At 47.3% G+C, this 27,612-nt stretch overlaps 1 protein-coding gene across 2 annotated transcripts; it reads right to left on the bottom strand.

Annotated features, from left to right (window-relative positions):
* Nucleotides 1-589: 589 nt before the first annotated feature.
* On the bottom strand, nt 590-23,192 carry ADAT1 (adenosine deaminase tRNA specific 1). Of its 2 annotated transcripts, none has more exons than XM_080827723.1 (11): nt 23,165-23,192; nt 22,433-22,641; nt 20,086-20,274; nt 19,718-19,786; nt 18,711-18,765; nt 18,130-18,260; nt 14,585-15,185; nt 11,423-11,568; nt 9,563-9,662; nt 2,888-2,974; nt 590-966 (listed from the first exon to the last, which is right to left on the bottom strand). In XM_080827723.1, exons 2-11 carry the CDS (start codon nt 22,440-22,442, stop codon nt 903-905), a joined length of 1,452 nt encoding a protein of 483 aa, XP_080683849.1. In that variant the 5' UTR covers nt 22,443-22,641; nt 23,165-23,192; the 3' UTR covers nt 590-902. The 2 variants fall into 2 exon arrangements, with proteins under 2 accessions (XP_080683849.1, XP_080683848.1); XM_080827722.1 differs by having other exon boundaries at nt 590-857; nt 23,165-23,182.
* Nucleotides 23,193-27,612: the final 4,420 nt, after the last annotated feature.

Here is a 27,612-nt window from a genome sequence, read left to right as displayed (position 1 = left end):
CATCCAGACAAGGTCACGGGAACAGATTTCCTTCTTGACTGCCTCATTCTCAAGCTGCCGATCGCTGTGTGGTGGCAAAGGCAGCCACAGGTGGTCCCACGACTCTGTGTCCCTTACAGTTCCTGGTACAAGAGAGAGACTCTCTCCCACTAGCTCTCGCAGCAGTTCCGGGACTGTAGGGCTGGCTCCCACTCTCACAGCCGGGGAGAAAGGTCTGCTTCAACCAAGTGCTGTGGGTAGAGCAGGAAAGGGTGGCTCTCCTAGGAAGAAAGGCTGCGTAGAGAAAACCTGTCCACAACACCAAAGGAAGCTCTAAAACTTGCAGATCTGAACATCATCTCAGCCCCATAAACACTTGCCAAATCAAAGCAAGAACACACAAAACAGAGCAACCTCAGAGTCCTTTTAAAGCATCACATTCCATGTTCTTATTCCGTATTTTAGAGAAGCAATAACACACAAGTTAGGACAGATGCCAAGGTCATTAGCTAGATGCCATTTCAGCAGAGAAAGTGACTTCAATCAAGGATACACTGTTCCGTGTTCCAGAGTTCTGTCTGAAGTGATAGGTCGCTCTGGTAGATGGCAGACCTTTTTTTTTTTTTTTTTGCCTGACTCGGCCACAAGAAAAGGTCAGTCTTGTCCAGCACAAAAAGCAGCAGCGGTCCAGTGTGAAGAGCTGGGAACACTCTGCCACCAACATGCTTGTTGCAGTTTGCCCTTCTTATTTGAACTGGTGATAATCGGGTGGGTTTCGGATCCAGGATCCGAAGGCTTGCTTTCGGAGCGCACTCCAGGCTTCCTGGTAAGCAGACGCGGCCTCCTTGTACTCGTGGTAGGTCTCCAGCTTCCGCAGCCTAATGCACACACACCAGCAAGCACACGGGTTCTCCATGATCAGCTCAGCAGGACGGCCAACTGAGCCAGCAGCCAGACAGATTTCTAACCAGAGACCTAGGAACAGACCTAGGAACGGGAGGATTTTGGTACGCTTTCCTACAGCAACTCTCTCTATTGTAGGAAACTCACTAGAAAGCAACATGGGTTAAAACAGGTGATAATCAGCAATGCTAGTCTTGTTTGGTCCTGGTGGAATCAGACAAATAACTACTTTTTGGCTTAAAGTGTTCTGGGAAATGGCTTACTGCAAAGAAGTCCCCTTCCCTGTAAGACTCATGGATGCCCCCTAGGCCTACCTATGACAGATGCTCCAAACTCCCACTCTGTCTCAGTGACTAGATGAACTGTTTGTACCATACACCAAACTGGACAAAATTCTTGCTTCTGTGACCAACATTAGTTATGCTTCTGTCCATCTCCCAGGCCCTGAACTCTGACCCACCCTCAGCCTGAGCCAGCATCAGAATGTGTAGTGAGCCCTTCTTAACAAACTATCTCCCCAGCTCCCCCCACCCCACCGAGAATCGACTGATCTCAAGAAAAGACATTTCCCATTTCCTGTCCACCTGTCCCCTCACCATGACTGCGCCTCCCACGCCCCCTGCCCGCTTCTTTCTAGCCTTGCTCACGGCTCCCCGCAAAGGAAGGCTCTTTCCCACCCGCCCTGGAGGCTTACAAACCAAACGACCTCAGTGCCCTCGCTTTGGCACCAGTCCTGCTGCTGCTCTAACAGCCCCTCTCTTACTGCAGTGATCCTTTGGAATCAAGTTTCTCCTGATCTTAGTTCAGAGTCGTTTTCACTGACACACAAAATGTCTGGAACCCGCCCCCCGGTCAGTTTGATTCATTTTTCTAGACCAAAAAAACCGAGCAAACTGACCAAATGGACTGCAGGGCAGCATTACCGACTATACTGTGCACAGTGGTGACAGCAAGGGGCTAGCCTGCTCGGGCAGAAGTTTCTAGCAACGCCTCAGCTTCCCTGCCGTATGCTGTATGTTAAAGAATTTGGCAGGTCTTGTTGTCAGTTGCTGAGACGGAACCTTTAAACCCTCTGAATTTCCCTGGGGGCAGGAACGTCTTTGTTTTTCATGGTGGACCCCTGTGATCATCCGAGTTGACACTAAACGAGGTGACTCCTGGTGGGCCCTAACCAATCAGGGTGGGGCTGCCAGGCCAGGAAGACTAACCACAGGGTCCAGTGGGTCGTGCTATCGGTGTGATCTCCTGACTGGAGGGAGAAATGGCGAAAGAGTTCAGTCACATCACGTGGCCAACGATTCGGTCAGGCTGACATAATGAAACCAGCGAAAACTCTGGACACTGAAACTTGGGTCCCCCTTCTGGCTGGTGATACACAGTGATGTGCTGGGGGGTGACCCTTCTTTTAGCTGGCTCTGATTCATATCCTTCACAATACAAAGGAATTGTTCAGTACAGTGCCTTCCTGAATTCATGAGTTGTTCTAGTGAGTCTGTAGGCAGAGGTCAGAAGCCTGAGCGGCTTGTGTCTGATGTATGAAGTGAGGGGCACCAACCTCTGGTAGTTAGTGTCTGAACTCTCCCACCCAGCTGTCCCAGCAGCAGATTTAGAGTTTTCTACGTTCCTGCTTGGCAGCAATTTCATTCATGAAGCCGCAGCTCACAACCACTGATGTGAACACAAGAGAAGAGAGTGATGTTCCTAACACACCCTACTGCTCCCCAAACCCTCACATGTCAGCCTTGCTCTCCATGTGGAAGAGGGTGAAAGGAGAGCCTGGAACGGGCCAAACCCTGATTCCTACCCCCCTCCCCAATATCCTCTGTAACTGCACCACTAAGCCAACCATCCTGCACACCTCAGATGTGCGTTGGCGATCAGAGAGAGGAAAGCACGAGCAGTAATTAAGTGCCCACGGACTCCTGCCAAGGCTTCCTGCCATTCGTACGGCAGAATTAACCCACAAATCTTCCTAAATATAAAAAACATGGGTCAACAGCGTCACCTGAGGGAGTCTGGCCACTTGTCCTCCAAAATACTGCTTAGCAGTTTCTGGAATGATCTAAAGAGTTCCACTTTGCTGATCCGGGATCTGTTTGGAAGCAGAGGACAAAGAGGTTTATTAGAAGTGCTGAGCACGTACCAGTCCCTCCGAGATGCTGGGCTTCACACAGAGCTTTCTGATGTTTGAATGCGCCAGGGCCATTTCCACCTGTTCTTCACATGAAGAACATCTAGACCTGACTGGGGTGAGGGAGAAAAAGCAATCTCATCTTTTTTTTTTTTTTTTTTAAAGATTTCATTTGTTTATTTATTTGACAGACAGAGATCACAAGTAGGCAGAGAGGAGGAAGCAGGCTCCCCCTGAGCAGAGAGCCCGATGCAGGGCTCGATCCCAGGACCCTGGGATCATGACCCAAGTCGAAGGCAGAGGCTTTAACCCACTAAGCCACCCAGGCGCCCAGCAATCTCATCTTAAGAAGTGTCATCAGCAGGGGCACCTGGGTGGCTCAGTGGGTTAAAGCCTCTGCCTTCGACTCAGGTCATGATCCCAGGGTCCTGGGATTGAGCCCCGAGTTGGGCTCTCTGCTCAGCGGGGAGCCTGCTTTCCTCCCCCCCACCCCCCGCCCTCTTTGCCTGCCTCTCTGCCTACTTGTGTTCTCTGTCAAATAAATAAAACAAAACAAAAAGAAGTGTCATCAGCAGCAAAATCATCAAGACGACACGCTCATGTGAGGTAAAGGCGGGGATGGCATTACTAAACTCCCTCCAGGACACCCACAGCCACACCGGGCTACCTCTCCTCAAGGCAGCTGAGCCGGTGGGTAATGCTGCTCAAGGCACCGCAGTGGTTTCAGCCTCGAGGGCTGTTCCCTGTGGGAGCTGCGGTCATAAAGTCCACTTGGATGAGCACTGGACACAGAGCCTCCTGACTCTCCTCTGGGCACTGTGGGCCTTTGAGGCCAATCCTTGGCTTCCACCACGAAGCTTCATGCAGGCCACAGTTTGGAACATCGGGCAAAGTGAGTGTGGCCAGGCCACCTGGCCACCGGCCCACCGGGGCCTGCTTGCTTTTGGCCATCCAGGCTGCCAGGATCTGGCCTGCATGTGCCTCCTTTCCTTCCCTCACACAGCTCCCGAGCAGACTGAGAGTAGGGACGCACGTTGGCCAACAATGGGCGGTCTCATCCTTACACACCAGAGCCTTCGCTGTTCGCACAGACCGTACCATTAGCTTGGACACCGTGGCCAAACGGTGAAATAGGGAAGTGTACCATCTGTCAAGACGTTCCCTCACCTGGCTGGCGCCTAGGCTACTTGGCAGGGGGCCCTGAGCCCTCACACGCTGCTCTCCCTGGCCCCTCACTGAGCTGGAGTGGCAGCTGGCGCTTGGGAACATAAGGTTCCTTTAACATTAAAAAACAAAACAAAACAAACCCAAAGCCAAAAAAAAAAACAACTAATGAAACTTATTTTTTTAACAGATTAAAGGAGAAATGTAATATAATTGTGAGAAACTCCCCCACCCCATAAAGAAAGAAATAAATGAAATCTTAAAAAAAAAAGCGGGGGGCGGGGTGGAGCTCTGGGTGGCTCAGCTGGTTAAGGGCCGGCTCCTGATTCTGGCTCAGGTCATGGTCTCAGGGTTGTGAGATGGAGCCCCGCATCGGCGCCAGGCTCAGGGCAGCCTGTTGTCCCTCTCCCTCTGCTCCTGTCCCTTCTCGTGCTCTCTCTCTCTCAATAAATGACATCTTCAAAAAACTTTTTGTGAGAAAAAACATGCAGTGAAGCATCTGTTAGAATTCAACATCCACAGAATGATTTAAAACCATTTAGCAAACGAGGATTAGGAAAAAGACAGTACTTATGGCTGTAAGATATGTCTACAAAAACCTGCAGCAAATTCATGTCCTTAAAATCAGGAATAAGACAAGGGCGCTGTTTTGTTTTGTTTTTTTTTAAAAATATTTTATTTATTTATTTGACAGACAGATCTCAAGTAGGCAGAGAGGCAGGCAGAGAGAGAGGAGGAAGCAGGCTCCCCGCTGAGCAGAGAGCCCGATGTGGGGCTTGATCCCAGGACCCCGAGATCATGACCTGAGCCGAAGGCAGAGGCTTTAACCCACTGAGCCACCCAGGAACCCAAAGGGCACTGTTTTTATCCCATATTACCCAGAAGATTCTGGCCCGTAAGACAAGAAATAAAAGGAGTAAGGATTAAAACACAAAAACAAAAGTCATTATTTGCCAAATGATTGGCAGACTGTCAGTTCTAGCCAGGATAGTAAATCAAGGAAAAATAAATAAATAAAAGGAACGGAGGGTTGGAAAGGAAATATTTGCAAAAGACTGTTTACTTTGAAAAAAAAAAAAATAAAGCAACAGAATTCCCAGATAAATTAGGAGAGTAAGTTAACAAGGTTGCTGGATACAAACATTAGCTGCAACAGGGAAAAAAAAAAACTGATTACAACAGCAGTGAGCAGAAAATGAAATAAAAAGATATTATTTAAAATAGCATTGTGGTAGCTGACCTCCAAGATGGTGATTTTTTTTTTTTTTAAGATTTATTTATTTGAGAGAGAGGGGGAGAAAGTACACAGCTGCGTGCACGCACACACAACCCAATACAGGGCTCAATTCCAGGACCCTGAGAACACGACCTGAGCTGAAATCAAGAGTCACTTAACAAACTGAGCCACCCAGATGCCCCATGGTGATTTTTAAAAAAACTGATGTATAGTTGACTTACAATGTTATGTTAGTTTTAGGTGTATAACAGTGACTTGACCAATATTTATGTTACGAAATGCTCATCACAGTAAACACAGTTTCTGTCTCTCACCACATGAAGTTATTACAGTATTACTGATTGTACCTTCATGCTGTACTCTTGATCCCCATGATTTATTTTATAACTGGAAGTCTGTACTTTTTTTTAAAAGATATTATTTATTTATTTGAGAGAGAGAGAGAGAACTCAAATTGGGGGAAGGGTAGAGGGAGAAGCAGGCTCCCCAAGGAGTAGGAGGCCTCATGTGGGACTCCATCCCAGGATCCCGGGATCATGACCTGAGCTGAAGGCAGAGGCTTAACCAACCGAGCTACCCAGGTGCTCCTGGAAGTCTGTACTTCTTAATCCCCTTCCTCTATTCTCGCCCATCCCGAACCCTTCCCCTCCCCTCTGGCAACCACCAGTTTGTTCTGTATTTCTGAGTCTGTTTCATCATTCTAGGGGACAGGACCATACATCTTACTGTTCAGGAAGTCTACAGAGTCTTACAGACTCAACATTTGCGCTGCCCACCTTACCCAGAACAGGTAAAGGAGTAACATCAAAAATAAACTAGTGTCTCGCCTGACGCTCCCGCTTCCCTTTGAAACACTGATAGGTGAGCCCCTAAACTTTTGCTACAGCCCAGGGGCCACTGATGTGCAACTATGCAAGAACATCTGGGTTTATTTTTATGGAGCGTGAATGAAGCATACAAAGGCCTTTCATTCACCAAAACAAGAAGCCTTAGCAATCAACCATGCCTATCCGGAGCTGGAGACGGTTCCCCATCAAGGTTTGTTAAAGAAACCCATCACTTAAACCTCCCTGGAAGGAGCCCTAACGGATTCAGTTTACCACCAACATTGTAATGCAATGTCAAGGCCTCCAGGTTCACCATAAGGGCCATCAGTGTGAGTGAGCTCAACAGCTTCTTGAGACCAGGTCTGTAAATGGTTCCAACATTTTTCCCTCGGGAGGGAAAAACAGCCCTTTCTCTTATCAATGTTTCCAACCTAAGGCAACAGCCTCGTGAGTAATGTTATGGTACTATACCTATAAAGACAGAAGGGAGAAGCTGGGAACCTCTCCTCTGCTGAAACAGAGCTCCCTCAAGAGAAATAAGACCTTTCTGAAGATCTATTCAACAGCAGAACGGAGTGGCCATACTAGTTACTCCTCCGTCAACGAGACCTACTCAGAAATCCCCACTGGGGTCATCTGTGGAGCACAGCAACCCTCCACAGCAATCATGGCAGCTGCCACTCCCCAGCAAGCCCTGGTTCCTTTCAGCGGCAAGGATTACACTCTTGGTATTAGGTTTTCCTCAGGAGAAACATTGCTGGTTGGTGCATCAAAGAGCCAGAAAAGCTATACACACAAGTATACTTTCTTTAAGATTACACATTTATATTGGTATTCTTTTTAAAAAAGATTTTATTTATTTGGGGGGGGGGCACAGATGGAGAGTGAGAGGGAGAAGCAGTCCCCTGCTGAGCAGGGAGCCCAACACAGGGCTCGATCCCAGGACCCTGGGACCATGACCTGAGCCAAAGGCAGACGCTTTACCAAGTGAGCTGCCCAGGCACCCTCTACATTGGTATTTTTTTTTTTTAAGATTTTATTTATTTATTTGAGACAGAGAGTGAGCAACGGGGAGGGAGAGAGGAAGAGGGAGAAGTAGGCTCCCCACTGAGCAGGGAGCCCGATGCAGGGCTCGATCCCAGGGTCTGGAAATCATGACCTGAGCCAAGGGCAGACGCTTAACCGACAGAGCCACTCAGGCGTCCCAACATTGGTATTCTTAATCTAGCCTTATCTTTAACAAACTCAGATGCACTTAGGTTTTCTGGTGGTTGTTTTTTTTAAATTCCTCATCCTTTTCTTTTATAATCCAGTGAGACATGTAATGATCTCTCTGGGACCCTCTGGGATGGGAAGAGGATTTGCCACTTACAGGAAGAGTAAAATGAAACCTCTTGAAAATGAGGGTCCTCTACTTGGTGTCTGTTATTATTGCCTTGTGTGCAGAAGAACACAAAGACTTAAATGAAATATTTTCTTCTTGTATTGCATCAGTATCCTAAATGTCTCTAACATCCCAGTCCACGTTCCTATTCCCCACAGTTCTAAAGAAGGTGGTCCCAGGATGCCAGCATGAGGGCATGAGCCATGAGAAAACCTGGGAATCTTTAGGAGAAACGGACTCTTCCACACAGAATATGAAGCTTCTCTGAAGAAAGGAAGGGGAAATGAATCTTAACAAGATGTCTGCTGTAAGCTTGCACTCCCTTCGCCAGCACTTCGTGGTGAAACGTACTTTTCGTTCGTGGGTGAAACGTACTTTTCGTTCCCCTTGCTCTACAGTTGGGGAAACGGAGGCTCAGAGAGGTAAAGCAATTTGCCCAAGGTCACACCCTGGGGAGGAAGTGAACCAGGAATCAAACATCAGTCTCCTGCACCGTAAGATTTCTGTTCTTGCCCCCCTCTACTTCCTCCCTTACGGAGTCTGCCTTCTAAACGGAGAGACGGACGTCTACAGCCTGTCAGAGATCTCAGATCATCTACGCCAGTATCCTCATCTGACAGAGAGGCGCGCACGGAGGCCTGGAGAGCAACTGGCCTTGTCCAAAGTCATGTGGATACTGGAGACAGACAGAGCGTGGGAACGTGAGGTGCTCCCAGTCAACAGAGAGCGCCAACATACTGGGACAAGCTGCAGAACAGCACTATGGAAATTTGAAAAGAGGACGGTAATTGTGAGCCTGAAGGCAGTGGTAGTTGAGTTGAGGTTTGAAGGTAAAACACACTTTGGTCGGTGGCTAACAGCTGGTCCCCTGAGAGATGCAAACAATGGCCCGGAGCCAGGAGGCCCTTGGGAAATCAGGCAATGGTTTCTTACCTGCGACACTAAAAGTACAAACCACCATAGGAAAAAAACAGATAAAACGGACTTCATCAACATTTAAAACTTCTGTGCTTTAAAGGACCCTTTCAAAAAGTGAAAAGATAACCCACAGAATTGCAGAAAATATGTTCAAATACATATGTGAAAAAAGACTGGCATCCAGATTATACAAAGAAATGTTCCAACTCAACAATAAAAAGATAAACAAACAAATGGACAAACGATCAGAATAGGTATTTCTCCAGAGAAGATACACAAATGGCAAATAAAATACGAAAGAATGCTCAACATCAAAAGAAGCTCGAACAGTTATTAGGGAAAGGCACACCAAAACCACAACGAGATAGCTCTCATGCCCACTAGAGTGGTTCCAATGAAAAAGGCAGGCAACAGTGAGTGTTGTAAAGGATGTAGGGTAATTGAGACACATACATTGCTGGTGGGAGTTTAAATTGCTGCAGCTGCTATGGAAAATGTTTGGCAGTTCCTCCAAAAAGCAGAAAAGCAAAAAACCCCTAAGGTTATCACAGGACTCAGCAATTCCACGCCATAGTATACCCAGGAGAATTGAAAACATACGCCCACCTAAGAGCTCATTATATGAATGTTCACAGCAGCATGATTTCTGATAGCCCAAAAGCGAAATAACCCAAATGGCCGTGGACAAAAGGACGGATGAACAAAAAGCAGCAGGGAGAGCCCCACAATGGTTTATAGGAATGAAGGACTGATAACGTGTTACAACACGGATGAGCCTTGAAAACCTTGCGCTAAGTAAAATAAGCCGCATCCTGTATGATTTTACACAGCGAAATGTCCAGAAAGAACAAATCCACAGAGATATCACGTCGATTCATGGATGTCAGGGGCCGGAGTAGGGCCTGGGGAATGACTGCTAAGAGGGGTAGGGCTTCTTTTCGGGGCAATGAAGATGTTCTGGAATTAGTGGTAAAGGGTGCCTGCACAGCCACCACCTCCTTCTGCCTCAACCTGCTTACCTGGCCTGAAGGCACCTGATGGCTTTCTTCGTTGTTCCCTGCGGAAAGCCATTGGCAGTGACATCGAGAGGCTGCTCGGGAACTGCGCTCCAGCTGATGGCTGTGAAGAGACAAGATTCTAGAGTTAAAACTCCTCAGTTTCCTGTGAATGTCAGAAGTGTTTTCGCAAAAATATTTGCTTCTCTCTCCAAAACAGAGTCAACGGCTGCCACTCTGACGCCCGGCCTCCAGAATACAGTGATATAAAGAGGTTCATCCTTCATCATCCTCATTCTAAGACCCAATAACAATAACTGTGTGTCTAGCACTCATTATATCCTGGACACAAAGTCAGTGCATGGAACAGAATTTCTCATTTAATCCTCATAACAATCCCGATAAGAAAATGACACGTTGTTTTCTTTTTAAAAAAGATTTATTTATTTGACAGAGAGAGAGAGAGAGAGAGAGAGATCACAAGTAGGCAGAGAGGCAGGTGGGGGGGGGAGGCTCCCTGCTGATCAGAGAGCCTGATGTGGGGCTCGATCCCAGGACCCTGGGATCATGACCTGAGCCGAAGGCAGAGGCTTAACCCACTGAGCCACTCAGGTGCCCCAACATTGTTTTCATAAGCATACTCTTGCAATCCCCATCTGAACCCCCTACCCCCGCGCCGGTAACATCAGTTTGTTCTGTAGAGCTAAGAGTCTCCTTCTTGGGGCACCTGGGTGGCTCAGTCAGTTAAGTGTCTGCCTTTGGCTCAGGTCATGGTCCCTGGGACCTGGGATCGAGTCCCACATTGGGCTCCCTGCTCGGCAGGGAGTCTGCTTCTTTCTCTCCCTCTGTACCTCCCCCTGCTTGTGCACTGTCATATGAATACACAAAATATTAAAAAAAAAAAAAAAGACTCTGTTTCTTGGTTTGTCTCTATTTTTTTTCGCCTTTGCTCATTGTTTTGTTTCCTAAATTGTACATATGAGTGAGATCATATGGTACGCCTTTCTCTGCCTGACTTATTTTGCTTAGCATAACACACTCTAGCTGCATCCAAGTTCCTCCACATGGCAAGATTTCATTTTCTTCTATGGCTGAGCAGTATCTTCATCCATCCGTCAGTCGATGGAAACTTGGGCTGCTTCCGTAGCTTGGCTACTGTAAATAATGCTGCAGTAAACACAGGAGTGCGTGTGTTCCTCTGAGTTAGCGTTTTTGTACTTTTAGGGTAAAGACCCCCTAGTATGATTACTGGATCATAAGGCAGTTTTATTTTTCATTTTTTGAGGAACCTCCATACTGTTTTCCACAGTGGCTGCACCAGTTTGCATTCCCACCATTCCCACCAACAGTATAAAGAGGTTCCTTTTTCTCCACGTCCTTGCCAACACTTGTTTCTTGTGTTGATATTAGCCATTGTGACAGGCGTGAGGTGACAGCTCATTGGGGTTTTGATCTGCATTTCGCCAATGATGAGTGATGTTGGGCATCTTCTCATGTGTCTGTTGGCCATCTGGATGTCTTCTTTAAGGAAATGTCTGTTCATCCCTTCTGCCCATTTTATTAATTGGATTAATTTTTAAGAAATGATATTAAGAATTAATAGAATTCTTTAATTCTATTAATTAATAATTAATAAGTAATTAATTAAGAAATGACGTTCTTACCTGAAGATGAAGAACCTGAGGCTAAGACAGGATAAGTAAGCTGCCCAGTGTCTTGCAGAGCATGACCCTGACTCAGTGCGGTCAAGCCTCCCCTACTGAGGACTCAGGTCAGAAGCTGCCTCCCTGGGCTGGGGGATGCAGCACCCCCCCCCACCACCGGCCACTCCATGGTCTGTGCAAAAGTTACTCCAGGGCAAGTGGAATAGGGCAGATACTTTACCTGCGCCACAAGGAACAAGTCGACCTGGGCCATCGGCCCTTCTTGCCTGCACCGCGCTGCGGCTCTGTTCAAACAGTAAACCGGACTGCTGTATTTTCACTTCTCGAACTCCAAAGCCTTTGGGTAGCGCAGAGACGTTCCGACACCTAAATGTGAGGGAGAATGCACTGTTTCAGCATGCTCCTCTGGAAGACAGTGTCTATACCCGTGGACCACTTCACCACCCCTGAGTCTCGGTGAGAGGGTGCGAAAAAACCGAATCAAGATCTTACGAGCCATATGGCCAGAGAAAGATCCCTTCCTCTCTCTCTGAAGTGAAAATGATTAGCTGAGTCACCACCCCTCAGAGACTTTAGTGACACTAAACTCCAGTCCCGGTACTGGCTTTGAAAGACTGCAAACCCTCAAAGAGCCATATTAACTTGTCAGTATCTCTTCCTAGGGAATCGTCCAAACACAAGAAACCAAAGCTCTCCTGTAACAGACAAGCTTCGTTTTTCCCTCTTGGGTCTTTCACACCATCTAGAGGCTACCATGACGCTGCTCTGGAACCGAGCAGACAGACTAGGGAAAGCATGGAAAACACCGAAAATGTCTTGGGCATAGTGCTTAGGAGTTGCTTTTGTTGAAAACATCATGCTGGGCTATAGTTGTATACCACAGAATTCATCCATTCTCAGTGTACAATTTAAGGTTTTGTTTGTTTTTTACTATATTCACAGAATTGTGCCACTGTCACCACAATCTGAATTTATCACGTTTGACCCCTGATAAGAAACCCTGCACCCATCAGCGGTCACTCCGCATGCATTTCTCCAGCACCCACCAACCTACTTCTGGATTTGCCTATTTTGGACATTTTGCTCCATGAAATCATCCACCACGTGGCTCCTCTCACTCAGCACCGAGCTTTTGAGGCTCATCCGTGTGGTAGCTTGGGCCAGCCTTCGCTCCTTTTTGGGGCTGATGATCTAACAGTCTATTACCTTTCGTTGATCCGTTCACCAGCTGATGCACATCTGGGCTGCTTCGCTTTGCAGCTGGTGTGACTTGTACCACTGTGAACATTCATGTCTTGGTATTTATGTGGATGCATGTTTTCATTTCTCCTGGGTACACTCCCTGGCTGTGTTCCCTGGCCCTGGTCTCAGGAGCAGTATAGCCGACACGATGGGCCTCCCTCCAGCGGTGGCCTCTCCCTGCCTTCTTTTACCACAGCCTTAACTGGGCTTGGCCACGCTTCCTTAGGGAGACCACACTTGAGTGATCTTCCTTTATCTTTTATCCTTCTTTTTTCTTAAAGATTTTATTTCTTATTTGACAGAGATCACAAGTAGGCAGAGAGGAAGGCAGAGAGAGAGAAGAGAAAGCAGGCTTCCCGCTGAGCAGAGAGCCCGATGTAGGGCTCGAACCCAGGACCCTGAGATCATGACCTGAGCCGAAGGCAGAGGCTTAACCCAATGAGCCACCCAGGTGCCCCTGTCTTTTATATTTTAAAGACGTTGATGATTTTTAAAAATTAGAGTAGCGGGGCGCCTGGGTGGCTCAGTGGTTAAAGCCGCTGCCTTCGGCTCAGGTCATGATCCCAGCGTCCTGGGATCGAGCCCCGCATCGGGCTCTCTGCTCAGCAGGGAGCCTGCTTCCTCCCTTCTCTCTCTGCCTGCCTCTCTGCCTACTTGTGATCTGTCTGTCAAATAAATAAATAAAATCTTTAAAAAAAATAAAAATAAAAAAAATAAAAATTAGAGTAGCAATATATATGTAGGGGCAGAACAATGAGAAAACAGGGGTGCCTGGGTGGCTCAGTGGGTTAAGCCTCTGCCTTCGGCTCAGGTCATGATCTCAGCGTCCTGGGATCGAGCCCCACATCAGGCTCTCTGCTCAGCAGGGAGCCTGCTTCCCCCCTCTCTCTGCCTGCCTGTCTGCCTACTTGTGCTTTCTCTCTCTGTCAAATAAATAAATAAAATCTTTAAAAAAAAAAAAAAAAAGAACAATGAGAAAACAGAGTAACCACAAAGAAGAAAAAAAAAAACCACCCGTAATATCACAACTCAGAGATAATCATACTAATACCTTGGTGTATATCCTCCCACGATTTTTTTACTATGTGCATATATACTTTACGACCAACACGAAGTCATTGTATCTTTAAACTTGCTCTTTAAAAATTATGACCATCTCCTGCAACTGCACTACTGATTTACCCCAAAATACAGATGTGGTGAAAGGAAGGGCCATCTGTACCCCAATGTTCATAGCAGCAATGGCCACAATCGCCGAACTGTAGAAAGAGCCCAGATGCCCTTCAACGGACGAACGGATAAGGAAGATGTGGTCCATATACACAATGGAGTATTATGCCTCCATCAGAAAGGATGAATACCCAACTTGTGTATCAACATGGACGCGACTGGAGGAGATTATGCTGAGTGAAATAAGTCAAGCAGAGAGAGTCAATTATCATACGGTTTCACTTACTTGTGGAGCATAAGGAATAACACGGAAGACATGGAGAGAAGGAGAGGAGAAGTGAGTTGGGGGAAATCGGAGGGGGAGATGAACCATGAGAGACTGTGGACTCTGAGAAACTGAGGGTTTTGGAGGGGAGGGGAGTGGGGGGTTGGGTGAGCCTGGGGGTGGGTATTATGGAGGGCATGTACTGCATGGAGCACTGGGTGTGGTGCATAAACAGTGAATCTCGGGGGGCGCCTGGGTGGCTCAGTGTGTTAAAGCCTCTGCCTTAGGCTCAGGTCATGATCCCAGGGTCCTGGGATCAAACCCCATATTGGGCTCTCTGCTCAGCAGGGAGCCTGCTTCCCCCTCTCTCTCTGCCTGCCTCTCTGCCTACTTGTGATCTCTCTCTGTCAAATAAATAAATAAATGAATCTTGGAACATTGAAATAATAAAATAAAATTTAAAAAAAATTATGAGCATCTTTCCAGGTCCAATAGTCATCAATATTAGCTTTAAACCATTTCACTGGTTTCCTTTTTTTTTTAAAAACATGACTACACACAAAGCTAAATGTCTGAGCACTTTCTTAATTATTTCTTAGGACAAATTCCCAGCAATAGACCCAATGGATCAAAACGTATGGGTATTTTAGTCTCTTTGGACACCTTCCAGCTGCACCCACCCTCCCTCCCTCCCTCCCGGCTCACCTCCCAGTCAGAGCTCTGTGCATCGCCTCCTGGCTGTATGGGCACCTCCCAATCACCACAGCTGACAGGTAGACGGGCTCTTCTAGAAGGTGCATCAACAGTGCCCCCTGGCATCCGAGGACGTTCCACCGGGCCAGCTTGTCACTGCAGGACAGGGAGCAAGTCCGGTCTCCCCGGCCGGGCTTCACTCGGAGCAGCCCCACCTGGTGATACGCAGCACCAGGCTGCCCTGAGTCTCCAGCTTCTCCGGGCACACACTTGGCTCCGGTTCTATAAACGTCCACCACTTTGACACCACCGGGGGCCATTCTGGTGACAGGCGCCCGTTCCTGGGCAGTAAAATGAGAGCCGCTGATGTCTGGTGGGACTGGGCCACTTTCCTGATGGCCAAAACTCTGATGTTGAGCCACACTGTCAGGAGTCCCAGGCTCAAGCCTCATCTTTTTGGTCACAGGACCACCCAGGCCCTCACATCTCTCTGTGTTCTCAGGAGCTTCCAGGTCACCACTGGCTTCTGATGGCTTACTGGCCCAGTCTCTACGGACAGGACAGCAGGGCTGATCTTCAAACTCGAGCATTGGAATGATGGAGGCATCCCCACCTGCAAGAGAAGGGACCCCTTAAAAACCAGTGGTTCTCAAAGTGAGGCCCCAGGACCAGCCACATCAATGTCCCAAAGGAACTTGTTAGAAATGCCAATTCTTGGAAGCCACAGTCGACCCGCTGAGTCTGAACTCTGGAGGTGGTCGCCAGCAGTGCGTATTTTAGCTCTCCGGGTCATTCTGATGACTGGAGAACTACTGTCTGAAACAAAGTCTAATTCTATTTTCCTAGCTGACTTGAGATTAGGAACACTTGCCCAAATTTCCCGAGTAAGAATCTTTCGTGGCTATATCCTACCCAGACCTAGTGAGTTAGAAACTCTGGGGTGGGGGTGGGGGTCTGGAAAGCAGAATACTTTAACAAAGATCCCAGGTAATGCTCATCACAGGAAGTTTTGGAAACACCAGCTTTGACCAGGGTTTGTCAACATTCATAATACTGATGTTCTGGGCCAGGTAATTCCTTTTGTGGGGGCTATCCTTTACATCATAGGATGGTTACCAGCTCCTCAGTCTCTACCTACTAGATACCAATAGCACCCCAAGTCTGACCATCAAAAATGTCCCCAGATGTTGCTAAATGGCCTCTGAGAAGCAAAACTGTCCTGAGTTGAGAACCCTTGGTTTACAATGAGCACAGTTGCCCAAGTGCATTTTGTGGAATGTTATCCTGTAACATGCTTTGGAAAACAAAAAGTGGGAGGTTGGTTTCATGGTTAAATATTTAGCAAATATGTTCCCAAATTCCCCATATTGGAGATTTACATGTATATCTTCACAGTAAAAACTTTGCAGTGAATTACACAAGTGGTGTTTCCCTGTGCTGAGTTAGAGATTTCTGACTCAACTCTGTGCTTAAATAGAAACATAGAAAACCAGAGGTTAGCAAAAAGCACAGCATCCCCTGGAGAAGGGAGCTACTTCTTCAAACACTAACCTAGTGTGTGTGGCTTTTCTAAAGTGTGTAAATAATACATCTGTAGCCTTTATAACCTAAGAGTGGGAAAGGCAAGAAATGTAGAACTGGGATTGTGGCCAGAGAGGCTGGCTGGCGGACTTCCAGAGACCTCACAAGGGGACAGTGACTTTGGAGAATTGACTGGGGCCCACCTCCCACTCTGAAGGCTCGGAGATTTGATCCAGACAGATGCCTAAACTTGAGAGGCTGACTCATGCTAATAAAACTCACAAGTAAGAGTCTGAAATAGCCAGTCCAGGCACCAAATTATCAATTAGTAATGAGGAATAAATGCAAAGGGAGACAGTTACATTCTCCAGGTAATATTCCTTCCTCCTGCAGACAAACCATGCATGGGCATCACAGGGCAAAAGATGACCTATAAACCCACGGCAGTTGGATTGGTGGGTCCAGATTTTGATTTCACAGACCAGTAAAATTTCCAGAAGATTTTAAGACCAACAGAGGGGGTGGTCAATTTTGTATTCCATCAAGTAAGATATTTAAAAATCCTAATTATTACTATTTATTTTTTTCCTAATTACCACTATTAAAAATAAAAAGATAAAAATCTCACAACCTTTTCATGGAGAGAAATTTGATTTTTTTAAAAAGAGCTTATTTATTTATTTGACTTTTAAAGATTTTATTTATTTATTGGACAGAAAGAAAGAGACAGCGAGAGAGGTAACATAAGCAGGGCATGTGGGAGAGGGGGAAGCAGGCTTCCCACTGAGCAGGGAGTCTGATGTGGGGCTCGATCCCAGGACCCTGGGATCACGACCTGAGCCAAAGCCAGATGCTTAACGACTGAGCCACCCAGGCGCCCCAGAAATTAGACTTTTTGAAAAACTCATTATAGTCCAGATTTTTCCCGTCTGGCTATAGACCAGCCTGTGGACCACTGATCTATGTGGTCTGATTAGTGGGCGAGGCTAGCTGTGATCCACAGATGCATCTCTCTCCATCATTAGGGCTACACCTGCCACTGGGTCAGCCAAGCCCTAGCTACTCCACGTGTGGTCCACAGGCGAACACCACTGACATCATGGGGACTTGGTTAGAAATGCAGAACCTTAGGTTTCATCCTAGACCTAATGAATTTGAATCCACATTTTATTAAGATTACTCATTTGCATTTTATAGTTTGAGAAGCACTGAGTTAAGAAACATCCTTTGGTTCTTGGACCAGGGTATCCAGTGCTAGTAAGAAAGCACAGATGAGCCCTGCCTTTCTCTGTATGTCATTTTCTGGCCTTTGACTCAACCGATTCTTTTCTGAGACTCATCCTTCCTTAAGCTGGATTATATTTTGGACTTGAATTATGACCAAGTCTTGACAGCTCTTCTGTCTCTTCAGAGCGAGTACCTATACCTGCTCTAATTGCATGTGTAGTTTTAAAGTTTAATGGTTAGAGAACACTGTTAGAGCCTTCCTTCAAAGGTTTTAGGGTGAGTGAAGTTTACTGCCATCCCTGAGCTGCTATCTAAAGGGAGTAGAAATTCTCCATTTTGAAAACAAAAAACCAGTGGTCTCCTCTAGGCTAAGTCTGGTCTTCCTGCTTGATACAACCACAGCACCTGAATGTCCCCATATAACTCGTCAAAATTTAACTTAACTGATCATGACCGTCTACACTCTATGAGGCTAAGCGAGGGACAAGTCTTACTCCCTGCTGTACATCCAATGTCACATTGTACCTGACAAGTAGCAGAAAATAACTGTTGAAGTTATTTTCTGTTGAAGAAACCCTTTGTGGGGTTTCAGCTTGAAGCTTCCCAATCCTGACTGGGAACTGAGAACTACAGTGTCGTTCCTTGATAGAGAAGGGGTCAGGCACCGCGGCCTGTTCAGAAAAAGGCAGTGTCCACTGCTTGCCGCTACACTGCAGCCAGACGAGCTTTTTTGAGGAATATATCTAAGGATAAGAGGACATAAGGAAGTAGACAATGTAATAATGATCCAAAGGGTTGGCTATACTTACAGGGTGTATGGCTGGAGAAAAACACAAAAGAGAGGTCTGGTCTGAGTTTCCACAGCCCTCTCTGAGTTCCAGGGACAAAGATGCTATCCTCCTTCAGGGCGGCTGCCAAGTGGAGCTGATGAAGAAGGTACCTAATTGGGGCACAAGGGGTGGCCAGAATGAACAACCAAATAATGCAGTGAAGTGTAAGACTCTGGCTGGTTGATGACTAAGAGAGAGTTACTGCAGACCGACGGGACTGGCAGTGATTTGGAATTTCGAGGATGATGCAGACCAGTGATTCTCAAAAGTGTGGCCCCTGACCAGCAGCATCAGCATCATCTGGAATTTGTTAGAAATCCAGGTCCCGCCCCTGACCTGCTGAGTCGGAATTTCCAGGGGAGGGCCCAACAATCTGAGTTTTCACAAACATAGGTAATTCGGATGCACACCAAGCGTAAGAACCATGGTCTAGACCAGGGGTAATCAAAGTGTGGTTCACAGACCGACACCATCAGTGTTACTTGGGAGCTTATTAGAAATGCAAATTCTGGGGCTCCCCAGGGCAGGCTAAGTCAGATTCTCTGGGGTTATCCCTTTACCTTTGGAAACTCCTCCTGGCTATGACCTCAGCGTGGCTATCATTGAGGATGTCTCCTGTGGCAAAGACAGGACACTAGTGAAGACACAAGAGAACCAGAGGCCCTGTTTCCGTGCAGTAGAACACAGCAGTTTCCCCAGCTACCAGCATGGCCATGGAGCTCCTGGAGGGCTCTGTCAGGAAGTACTGCGATCACTGATGGCAATGCAGGGCCTCCTCAAATCAGTACTACTGACACCTTGGGTTAGAAAATTCTTTGTTGTGAGGTTCTGTCCTGTGGAAGGGAGGATGTTTAGTAGCATTCCTGGCCTCTAGCACCAGAGGCAGGTAGCACAGTAATGCTCTCCCCTGACTTGTGGCAACCGAAAACCGAAAATGTCTCCAACCACTGCCAGAGGTCCCCTGGGGGACAAAATCTCCCCACAGTTGAGAAGGACTGATTTACAGGAAAATAGATGGAGGAAAGGGGTCCAAATCTTTTGTGGCCTGATATCACACTTGAGCTTGTGGAGATACAATTCCATCCAATTCAATCCACAGTGGTCCAGGCACACAGGAGGCAAGGCTGGGAAAACGGGGAGAGCAAACCTGAGAAGGAATCTGCGAACTGGAAGCAGGAGGTGAAGATGTCAGATCTCCACGGGATTTCCATATTCTTTTTGTTGTCCAAATCTCCATCAATTCAAGACAGCTTTGGGGGCGGGGGGGGGGGGGCTTCAGACCTCATGGGGAGGAGCTGCTCCAGGGAATGTTTGGTTTGCGCAGGAAAATACCGGCCAACTTCCAATCTGTGCAGAAAGCATGTTCCGGGCAGCCTCTGCTTCCGATGTTTATTCTGATTCTTAAAATGAGTTCTGACCTTCCCAGTGGAGTGACAGTACGAAAGGAAAGGTCAGCCACCCCACTGGTATGGCCCCTTTTAACAGGATGAGGAGAGGAGAGGACAAAATGCAGAGTGCTTTCCAAAGCGCCCTGGATGAATGCTGTTCAGACCCCACCCAGGCTTACCGCTCTTCCTCATTTTGGACTGGCCTATACATTTCGTTCCTGTTCCCATTGAGACAACTTCCTTCGTCACTGAGAGGGAAAGAACGAATCATTAGGTGAGCGAGCTCCCATGCTGTGAACGGTCCCCAGCCCTCAGGTTTCACGCATGCACACTCCTCCAGGGCATTTCTATAGGGGGACCCAACCCAGGGCTGTGGTTGTAGCACCGCAGGCTCCAACCATAAGTACTGCGCCACCTGGTGGAGGCCAGGGGGAACATGCCCCCTGCTGCCACTGCCACAAGCCAGGACTGTCCCTGCACAGCCATGAACAATTCTCCTGCCATCTCTGACAGGGAGAGGGAGCGCTGGAAGATGAAAAGACCTCACCCTGTGCTGGTTTATTAGTGATGCCGTGGGCCTCGTCAGCTGCAGGTTGTATCTTCACCATGGCTGCTAGTAATGTCCACTCACGGCTGGGGTCAGGCTTCCCCTGCTTGGGCAGTCTGGTCCTATAGTGCTCGTAACACAGCTGGGCGATCTCATCTGCAGTCCACATGGTCCACGTTAGTGCTGAGCCTGATCAAAAACCACAACCATCAAAAGAACAGAAAAGAGAACCAACACAAGATGCTACAACTTGCCCAGGCGCTTCAGTGGGCTTTCAGGGTAGCCTGACCACGTTCATACCAAGATTTCTCTATCTGGAACTCTAATGGGTCACTTTCTTCTACTACTTCCCTGTCCCCTCTCCACATACCACCCCCCCCTCTTTTTTTTAAGATTTTATTTATTTACTTGACAACAGAGAGATCACAAATAGGCAGAGAGGCAGGCAAAGAGAGGGGGTGAAGCAGGCTCCCTGCTGAGCAGAGAGCCCCTTGTGGGGCTCGATCCCAGGACCCCAAGATCATGGCCTGAGCCAAAGGCAGAGGCTTAACCCACTGAGCCACCCAGGCGCCCCCCCACCCCCGCTTTTAAAAGCAGGCTTCAAACCCAGCATGGAGCCCCACGCACAGTCTGAACTCACAATCCTGAGATCAAGACCTGAGCTGAGATCAAGAGTTGGAGGCTTAACCCACTAAGCCACCCAGGCACCCCTCCCCTTTCCATTTTAAGGAAAGATCAAAGAAGTCCCAGTTTCTTAAAGCTGTTTCTTTTTAAATGCTGGACATCTGACATGTATCTAATGAATCTGAACCCACTACTCAAAAATAAAAGTGCATGAGAGGGAAGTATCCTTGCTACTCCCAATTTTCATTTGGAAGTAGCACGTCAGGTACTGCACACCTCAGCTGGCTTTGGGCAGACTCTAACCACACAAGGTTTATCTTTCTGGGCAGATGTTCTTTTCCGTCCTCTTTTTCAGACTTTTTTTTTCTCTTCTCCGACTTCCTCCCAGCAGACTGACTCTTGATCTCCCTCTAATAAATCTCCAATGACCCCATGAAGAGAACAACACTTTAATTTCTCCCATAATGTTTTATGAGGCGGGTGGGAGAAGTGACAAAGCCCAGAGCTTTCTCACCAGTCAACCATTCTCCTCACAGGAGTCTGTGCTGGAGTGTGGGCTTTGGAGTTACTCTTTCTGTATTCTAATCCTGACTTTGCTACCAACTGGGTGATACTGAGTACTAACCTCTCTGTTTCTGTGTCTTTATCTGCTAAAACAGGGATAACAGTAGTATTTAATATGGGTTATTGTGAGGATTAAGTAATATTTATAAAAAGCTACTGCTACAATGTTAAGCATAATTAATGTCAACTGTGATTAATGTTCCAAAAAGGAACATTTTATGTTCCTGATTGTCTTGAGCCCCTTGGGGAGCAGGGGGCTGCAAAGGCAATGTAAAGCCATGAATAAAAAACCATTAAGCATATCAGACCAGAGAGGCTACTTTGCTAGAAACCCGTCTACTCTTGACTCTGTGCTCACTCCATAATTTCATTTGGACTCAAATGTATGGAAAGCTTCTTAGCAGAAAATGAGATCATATGGGTGATGGATACAGCTAAGCATTTAAAAAAAAAAAAAGGCATTACTGAGTCCCACTGCATGCAGCTTCTGAAAACTGCTATTTCTACAATGAGCCCCCAGCACGGAGTTAAATTCGTTAAACAAGAACGCCATTAATGATGTGGCCCTAGTGCTATGGTGGCCTATAAAGCAAACCATGATCTAAGTCTGTACATGCCTGTAGGTTACAAAAGCAAAACGGTAAGGACAACCAGTCACAAACAGCCAGAACCGGGCTTAAACTTTTGCCAACCACCTAATTTCCTTTCTTGCTGTACTCTTTGGAAGTCTCTCCCCTAGCTCTGATCTGCAATGTTCCTAACCACTTTCGGTCTGGTGCTGCCTAGCTGGAATTGATTTTTGCCCCCAAAAAAGCTCTTAAAATTTTTAATATGCTTCCATTTATCTTTTAAGAGTTCTAATGTGGAGCCTGCTGCTGCAATAAATGGTCATGGTAAATCAGACCACAGTGATTAAAAACCAGAATCTGCCAGGAACTGACATAAATTGTGACTTTAAAGTCAGAGAACCAGCAGGCCATGTATCTCTCCGGGCAAAAGAAAAGTATGGGGGTGGGGGGAAAGAAAAAAAGAAAAGCATGGGAGATCCCAGAATCCTCTACTTGGAAGGGATTTCCCCCCTTCATTTCGGGCCTGGGGCGGGGGGCCGGGGAGCGGGCATCACAAGGCGTCAACGTGAAATTAAACCAGAGGCACATACCACGAACCATAGTAGCCAGGGAAGACAGAACTTGCCAGAAGTACCACTGACTCCCTAAGATGATGCAGCGCGGAACTATTCCATCCTTTCATTCACGTAATTGTCTGGGTGAGCGTGCACGGTAGCTGACATGAATCCATGTTTTGCTAAACTAGGTCCACTAAAATCCAAACTCCAAATCCACTCTCTCTTAGGTCTTGAGTAACGTCCTATGAAACAACAGCTCAGTTAAACAGGCATGTCTTTGCCCACAAGATCGCATGTGGCAACACGCGCAAAAAGCCCAAGAACCCACTCCCTTTTCAAAGTAAGGTGAAGGCAGCTCAGCTGCCAAGGGAGAAAAGGCTTTGGCTGTAGTCCCCTCTCCTCAATAACCCCGACCGCAGCCCCTCCTCGGCAGGCTCTAGAGCCGCAGCGGGGCCCATTCCGCCAGCTGCCCGAGAAGCTCTGGGCCCGTGAAACAGCGACAACCTGCGCGCTCACCTCCTCGGGAGGCGCGCAGGCTGCTGCGAGGCCACCCACACCACGCCCGCCCGCCGCGGATACCGGCACTTCCGGGAAACGGGACGCGCGCCCGGGGAGGCACGGTCCATACCACCACTTCACACACAAAACCGGCTCGGGAAGGCCGACCGAGGGCAGCTCGCCCTGCAGCCTTGGTGGAGGGGGTCCCCCACACTTGAGCGCTCTCGGCCCCGCCACCCCGCCACCTGCCCGACGCTCCTCTCCCACCTCCAAGGTGCGCACCCTGAGGGGCAGCGAGGAGAATCGCGGGACGTAGTGGACGTAACGTCCCAAGGAGGCTGCTCCTTCAGGCTCCGCCCCCAAAGGCGCGCTGTGCACTCTGGCCCTTGTAGTCCTTTTCGGTTGGAGCCCCGCGTGTTGGAGCATGAAATGGCCCAACGGAAGCTGGTAAGATGGTTCCAATAATAGAATGATGTCGTATCTTGAAACACTAGTCTGAATTTCTGTCTAAATCAGCACGGTCCTGCAGAAATATACGATGAGCCACATAATGCATTTTAAAATTTTCTATAGCTACATTTTAAAAAGTCAAAAGTAACAGGTGAAATTAATTGTAATCATGTATTTTATTTAGCCCAGTGTGTCCAAAGTCTTGTCATTTCAGCGTGTAACCAGTATTAAAAAACAAAACAAAACAAAACAAAACAAAACAAAACAGGGCGCCTGGGCTCAGTGGGTTAAAGCCTCTTCCTGTGGCTCAGGTCATGATCCCAGAGTCCTGGGATCGAGCCCCGCATCGGACTCTCTGCTCGGAAGCGAGACTGCTTCCCCCTCTTTGCCCCCTCTTCCCCCTCTGATCTCTGTCTGTCAAATAAATAAATAAAATCTTTAAAAAAAAACAGATATTTTACATTTTTTTTTCATACTTTAGGAATCTGGTATGTGTTTTACACTTAAATGCCTGTCTGTCAAATAAATAAATAAAATCTTTAAAAAAAATTAGATATTTTACATTGTTTTTTTTCATACTTTAGAAATCTGGTATGTGTTTTACACTTAAAATGCCTCTCAATGTGGACCGGCCACATTTCAGATCCTCAACAGCCACACGTGGGTAGTGACTGCTCTAATGGATAGCCTGGGTCTTAAACCGTCAGGTTGCCAGGAATACCTTGTCTGGATGATTCAGGAGCCCGTGCCATCCAGCAATTGTATACCTCAGTTCCTAAAGGTGAGAGAATTCACTTTTCTTCTTGGTAAACTTCAAAAGTTAGAGGAGACAGGAGTGCAATTTACTTGACCCCATTCTTCTCTCTAGTTCAGGGGAAAAGGACCACAGACCTCCTCCAAGGCTAAGGACCTTGCTCCTTATCCCTTTCTCTCTAACATCTTTAACCTGCAACTGCCTCCCTCTTCTGCCTTTAAAGAGGCACTGATCCTGGCGGCAGGTGGGGTGGGAAGTCATCAATCTCAGGGATCGGTACCACCATCGGTGTAGTTCAAATACACTGTAAAGTGAGTCACCCTCCTTGTCATTTCCTTTCCGTAACCCCCACAATATAATCCACTGCCAAGTCCTGTTCGTAACTTCTTGTCTTTTGAATATATCCATTTCTGTCCATTTCCATGGCAATAGCCCAGTCTGTCTTCCCCTTGGATTGCTGTACTAACCTCTAGACTTAGACCTTTCTTTGCCCAACTCCAATTCTTTTTCACAGAGCAGCCAGACTGGTGTTTTTAAAACACAAATGTGATGTCACTGCTTAAATACTTTAGTGGCTTTCCAGGACTTTCAAAATACAAAATCCCATAGCGAGGCTCAGAGATTACTCAAAATCCCATAATAGGGCTCATACCCCTGTATGACCATCTGGTGGCCTGGTCCTGCCTCATCTGGTGGCATGTCTTACGGGCTCTCTCTAGTGTCATTGGCCTTTTCTATGCTCTTTCCTATCTCAGGGCCTTTATGCTTGTTGCTACACCATGGAAAACCCTCTCCTTTGACTAGTTAATGCCCCATTTTCTTTCAGATCTCAGATTCTGATATCCTTGGGAAACCTTCCTTAACTGAGTCTGTTAAGAGTTTCTCAATACCGCATGGATCTCTCCTTCAAAACATTTATTAGAACTGCCATTTTACACAGTTGAAAAATGATTTAATAAGTGTCTGTTTTCCTTACAATTCTAGAAGCTTGATGAAACTGGAGACCATGCCTTGTTTTCGCTCCAGTACAACAGTTAGCAAATTGTGAGCTTCAACTGTTGAAGGAGGTAATGAGGACTTTATAATTGCAATCCTTCTGTTCCTTCTGGCTTTCATCCTGTTTGTCACTTTTTCCTGTCACACCCCACAAACATGTTGTCTACTGCTTCAGTTCATCTGTCTCCAGCCTTCTTTTTTTTTTTTTTTTAACATTTTTAAAAAAGATTTTATTTATTTATTTGACACAGGGAGAGAGATCACAAGTAGGCAGAGAGGCAGGCAGAGAGAGAGAGGAGGAAGCAGGCTCCCCGCTGAGCAGAGAGCCCGATGCGGGTCTCAATCCCAGGACCCCAGGATCATGACCTGAGCCGAAGGCAGAGGCTTAACCCACTGAGCCACCCACGCGCCCCTGTCTCCAGTCTTCTTGAGGACAGAAAGCTGGCTTCTGCCCCCAGCCTACTACTGAAGAGCTCTATTTTTTTTTTTTTTAAAGATTTGTTTATTTGAGAGAGAGAGAGAGAGCAAGCACAAGTAGGAGGGGCGGAAGGAGAGGGAAAGAGAGAATCTCCAGCAGACTCTCCGCTGAGTGTGAACCTGAAGTGGGGCTTGATCCGGCAATCCTGAGATCATGACCTGAGCAGACACCAAGAGTCAGATGCTCAACCAACTGCCCCACCCAGGCGCCCCTAAACAGCTCTTCTAAGGTCACTTGGGACCTTGACGGTCCTTGTTGCCTTTTCCAGTGGTAGTGTGGCTTGCAGTCCAGTAATGTATCTTGAACCTATGCCGTCTCCTTTGGGGAGGTGGTTTTCATTTTAATTGAACACTGTCTTGTGAAGGATGTGCCGTCTAGAAGTGTTTCTTCTGAAATGCCACCTGGTCATCCACCACCACTTCCAAGTGCTCCCAGAGCCTGTGTTTAAATGCCAGCGAGGGGTGGAGGTGCTCAACACTGAGCTTAATTCCCAGGGAAGGGATTCTGTGTGCTCAGATCAGTGTACCAGCTACAGAAGTGACACCCTGCTGTCAAAGTAGACTCCTTGGGATGCTTGCAGGTTTTGCTGAGAAGGACAAGTTGTTCAGGATAGGACTCACCTATAGTTTCCCTCTCGTGTTGCCTCTCGTGTTGGGGCTGGGGGCTCCATTGTAACAGCAGGCCCTTGGCCATACCCTTGTCCCATTCCTAGCCCAGCTGAAATGAGCTGAAGGTAATGAGAAAAGTCCAGACTTACGTTCATCATGCTTACCGTTCCTACCTGATTTAAATGAGGTCTGAAACCCAATGCTCATTCTTTCCTCTGAAATTGCACTTCCTGTTTGTCCCATTTCAGTAAATGACAACTCTTCAGTTGTTCAGGCCCCAAACTGTAAAATCATTTTTTAAAAAAAAGATTTATTTATTTGACAGAGAGAAAGAGATCACAAGTAGGCAGAGAGGCAGGCAAGGGGTGGGGAAGCAGGCTCCCCGCTGAGCAGAGAGCCCGATATGGGACTTGATCCCAGGACGCTGAGATCATGACCTGAGCCAAAGACAGAGGCTTAACCCACTGAGCCACCCAGGCGCCCCTAAAATCATTTTTGAATTCTTTTTCTTACAACCCAAGTCCCCTCACCAAATTCTATGAACCTCAGGACCAGGCTGAGTCCAATGACATGTAACCAACTCCATTACTTCAAACCATCAGCCACTGTCTCCCTCTAACTCTTGCCCTCCCTGTGCTAACTACAGCAGTATTTTCAAAGCACTCTGCCCGAAACCCTCCAATGGCTACTCATGTCACGCATAATAAAACACACGCTCCTCAGCATGGCTTACAGCGGCCTGTGTGATCTGGCCCCTTAGGGCCCCTGCTTACTCCTCTCCAGTCACACCAGACGCTTTTCTGTTCCTCAAAAACGGTCCTTGGGGCGCCTGGCTGGCTCAGTTGGTAGAGCACGGAACTCTTGTTCTAAGGTAAAGTTTGAGCTCCACATTGGGTGTAGAGATTACTTAAAAATGTTACCTAGGGGCGCCTGGGTGGCTCAGTCATTAAAGCCTCTGCCTTCAGCTCGAGTCATGGTCCCGGGGTCCTGGGACTGAGCCCTGCATTGGGCTCCCTCCTTGGTGGGGAGCCCGTTTCTCTCCCCTACTGCTCCTGCTGGTGTTCCCTCTCTCACTGTGTCTCTCTCTGTCAAATGAATAAAATCTTAAAAAAAAAAAAAGTCATCTAAAAGTTTTCCCTGATTATATATCTAAAATAGCACTGTCCCCAAACCACCTCCTTCTAGAATAGCACCTCTGTCCCCTGACCTGTCTTTTTTCTTAGTATGTACCAGAAATGTGTATTTACTTGTTTCTTGTCTAGTTGCCCTCAACCCCTAAACAAATACAAGTTCCACAAAAGCAGGGACTTGGCTTGTGTTCACTGCTGTCCCCAACCCCTCAGCACAATGCCTGACACAGAGCAGACATGAATACGAAATTGTTGAATGAATAAAGTGGTATAATCTTAAACATCCACTAGGCCAGCTG

Source organism: Martes martes (assembly GCF_963455335.1).
Source record: "Martes martes genome assembly, chromosome: 17".
Lineage (NCBI taxonomy): Eukaryota > Metazoa > Chordata > Mammalia > Carnivora > Mustelidae > Martes > Martes martes.
The sequence above is the reverse complement of the archived record's forward strand: the minus strand, read 5'-3'. Positions and strand labels throughout refer to the sequence as shown.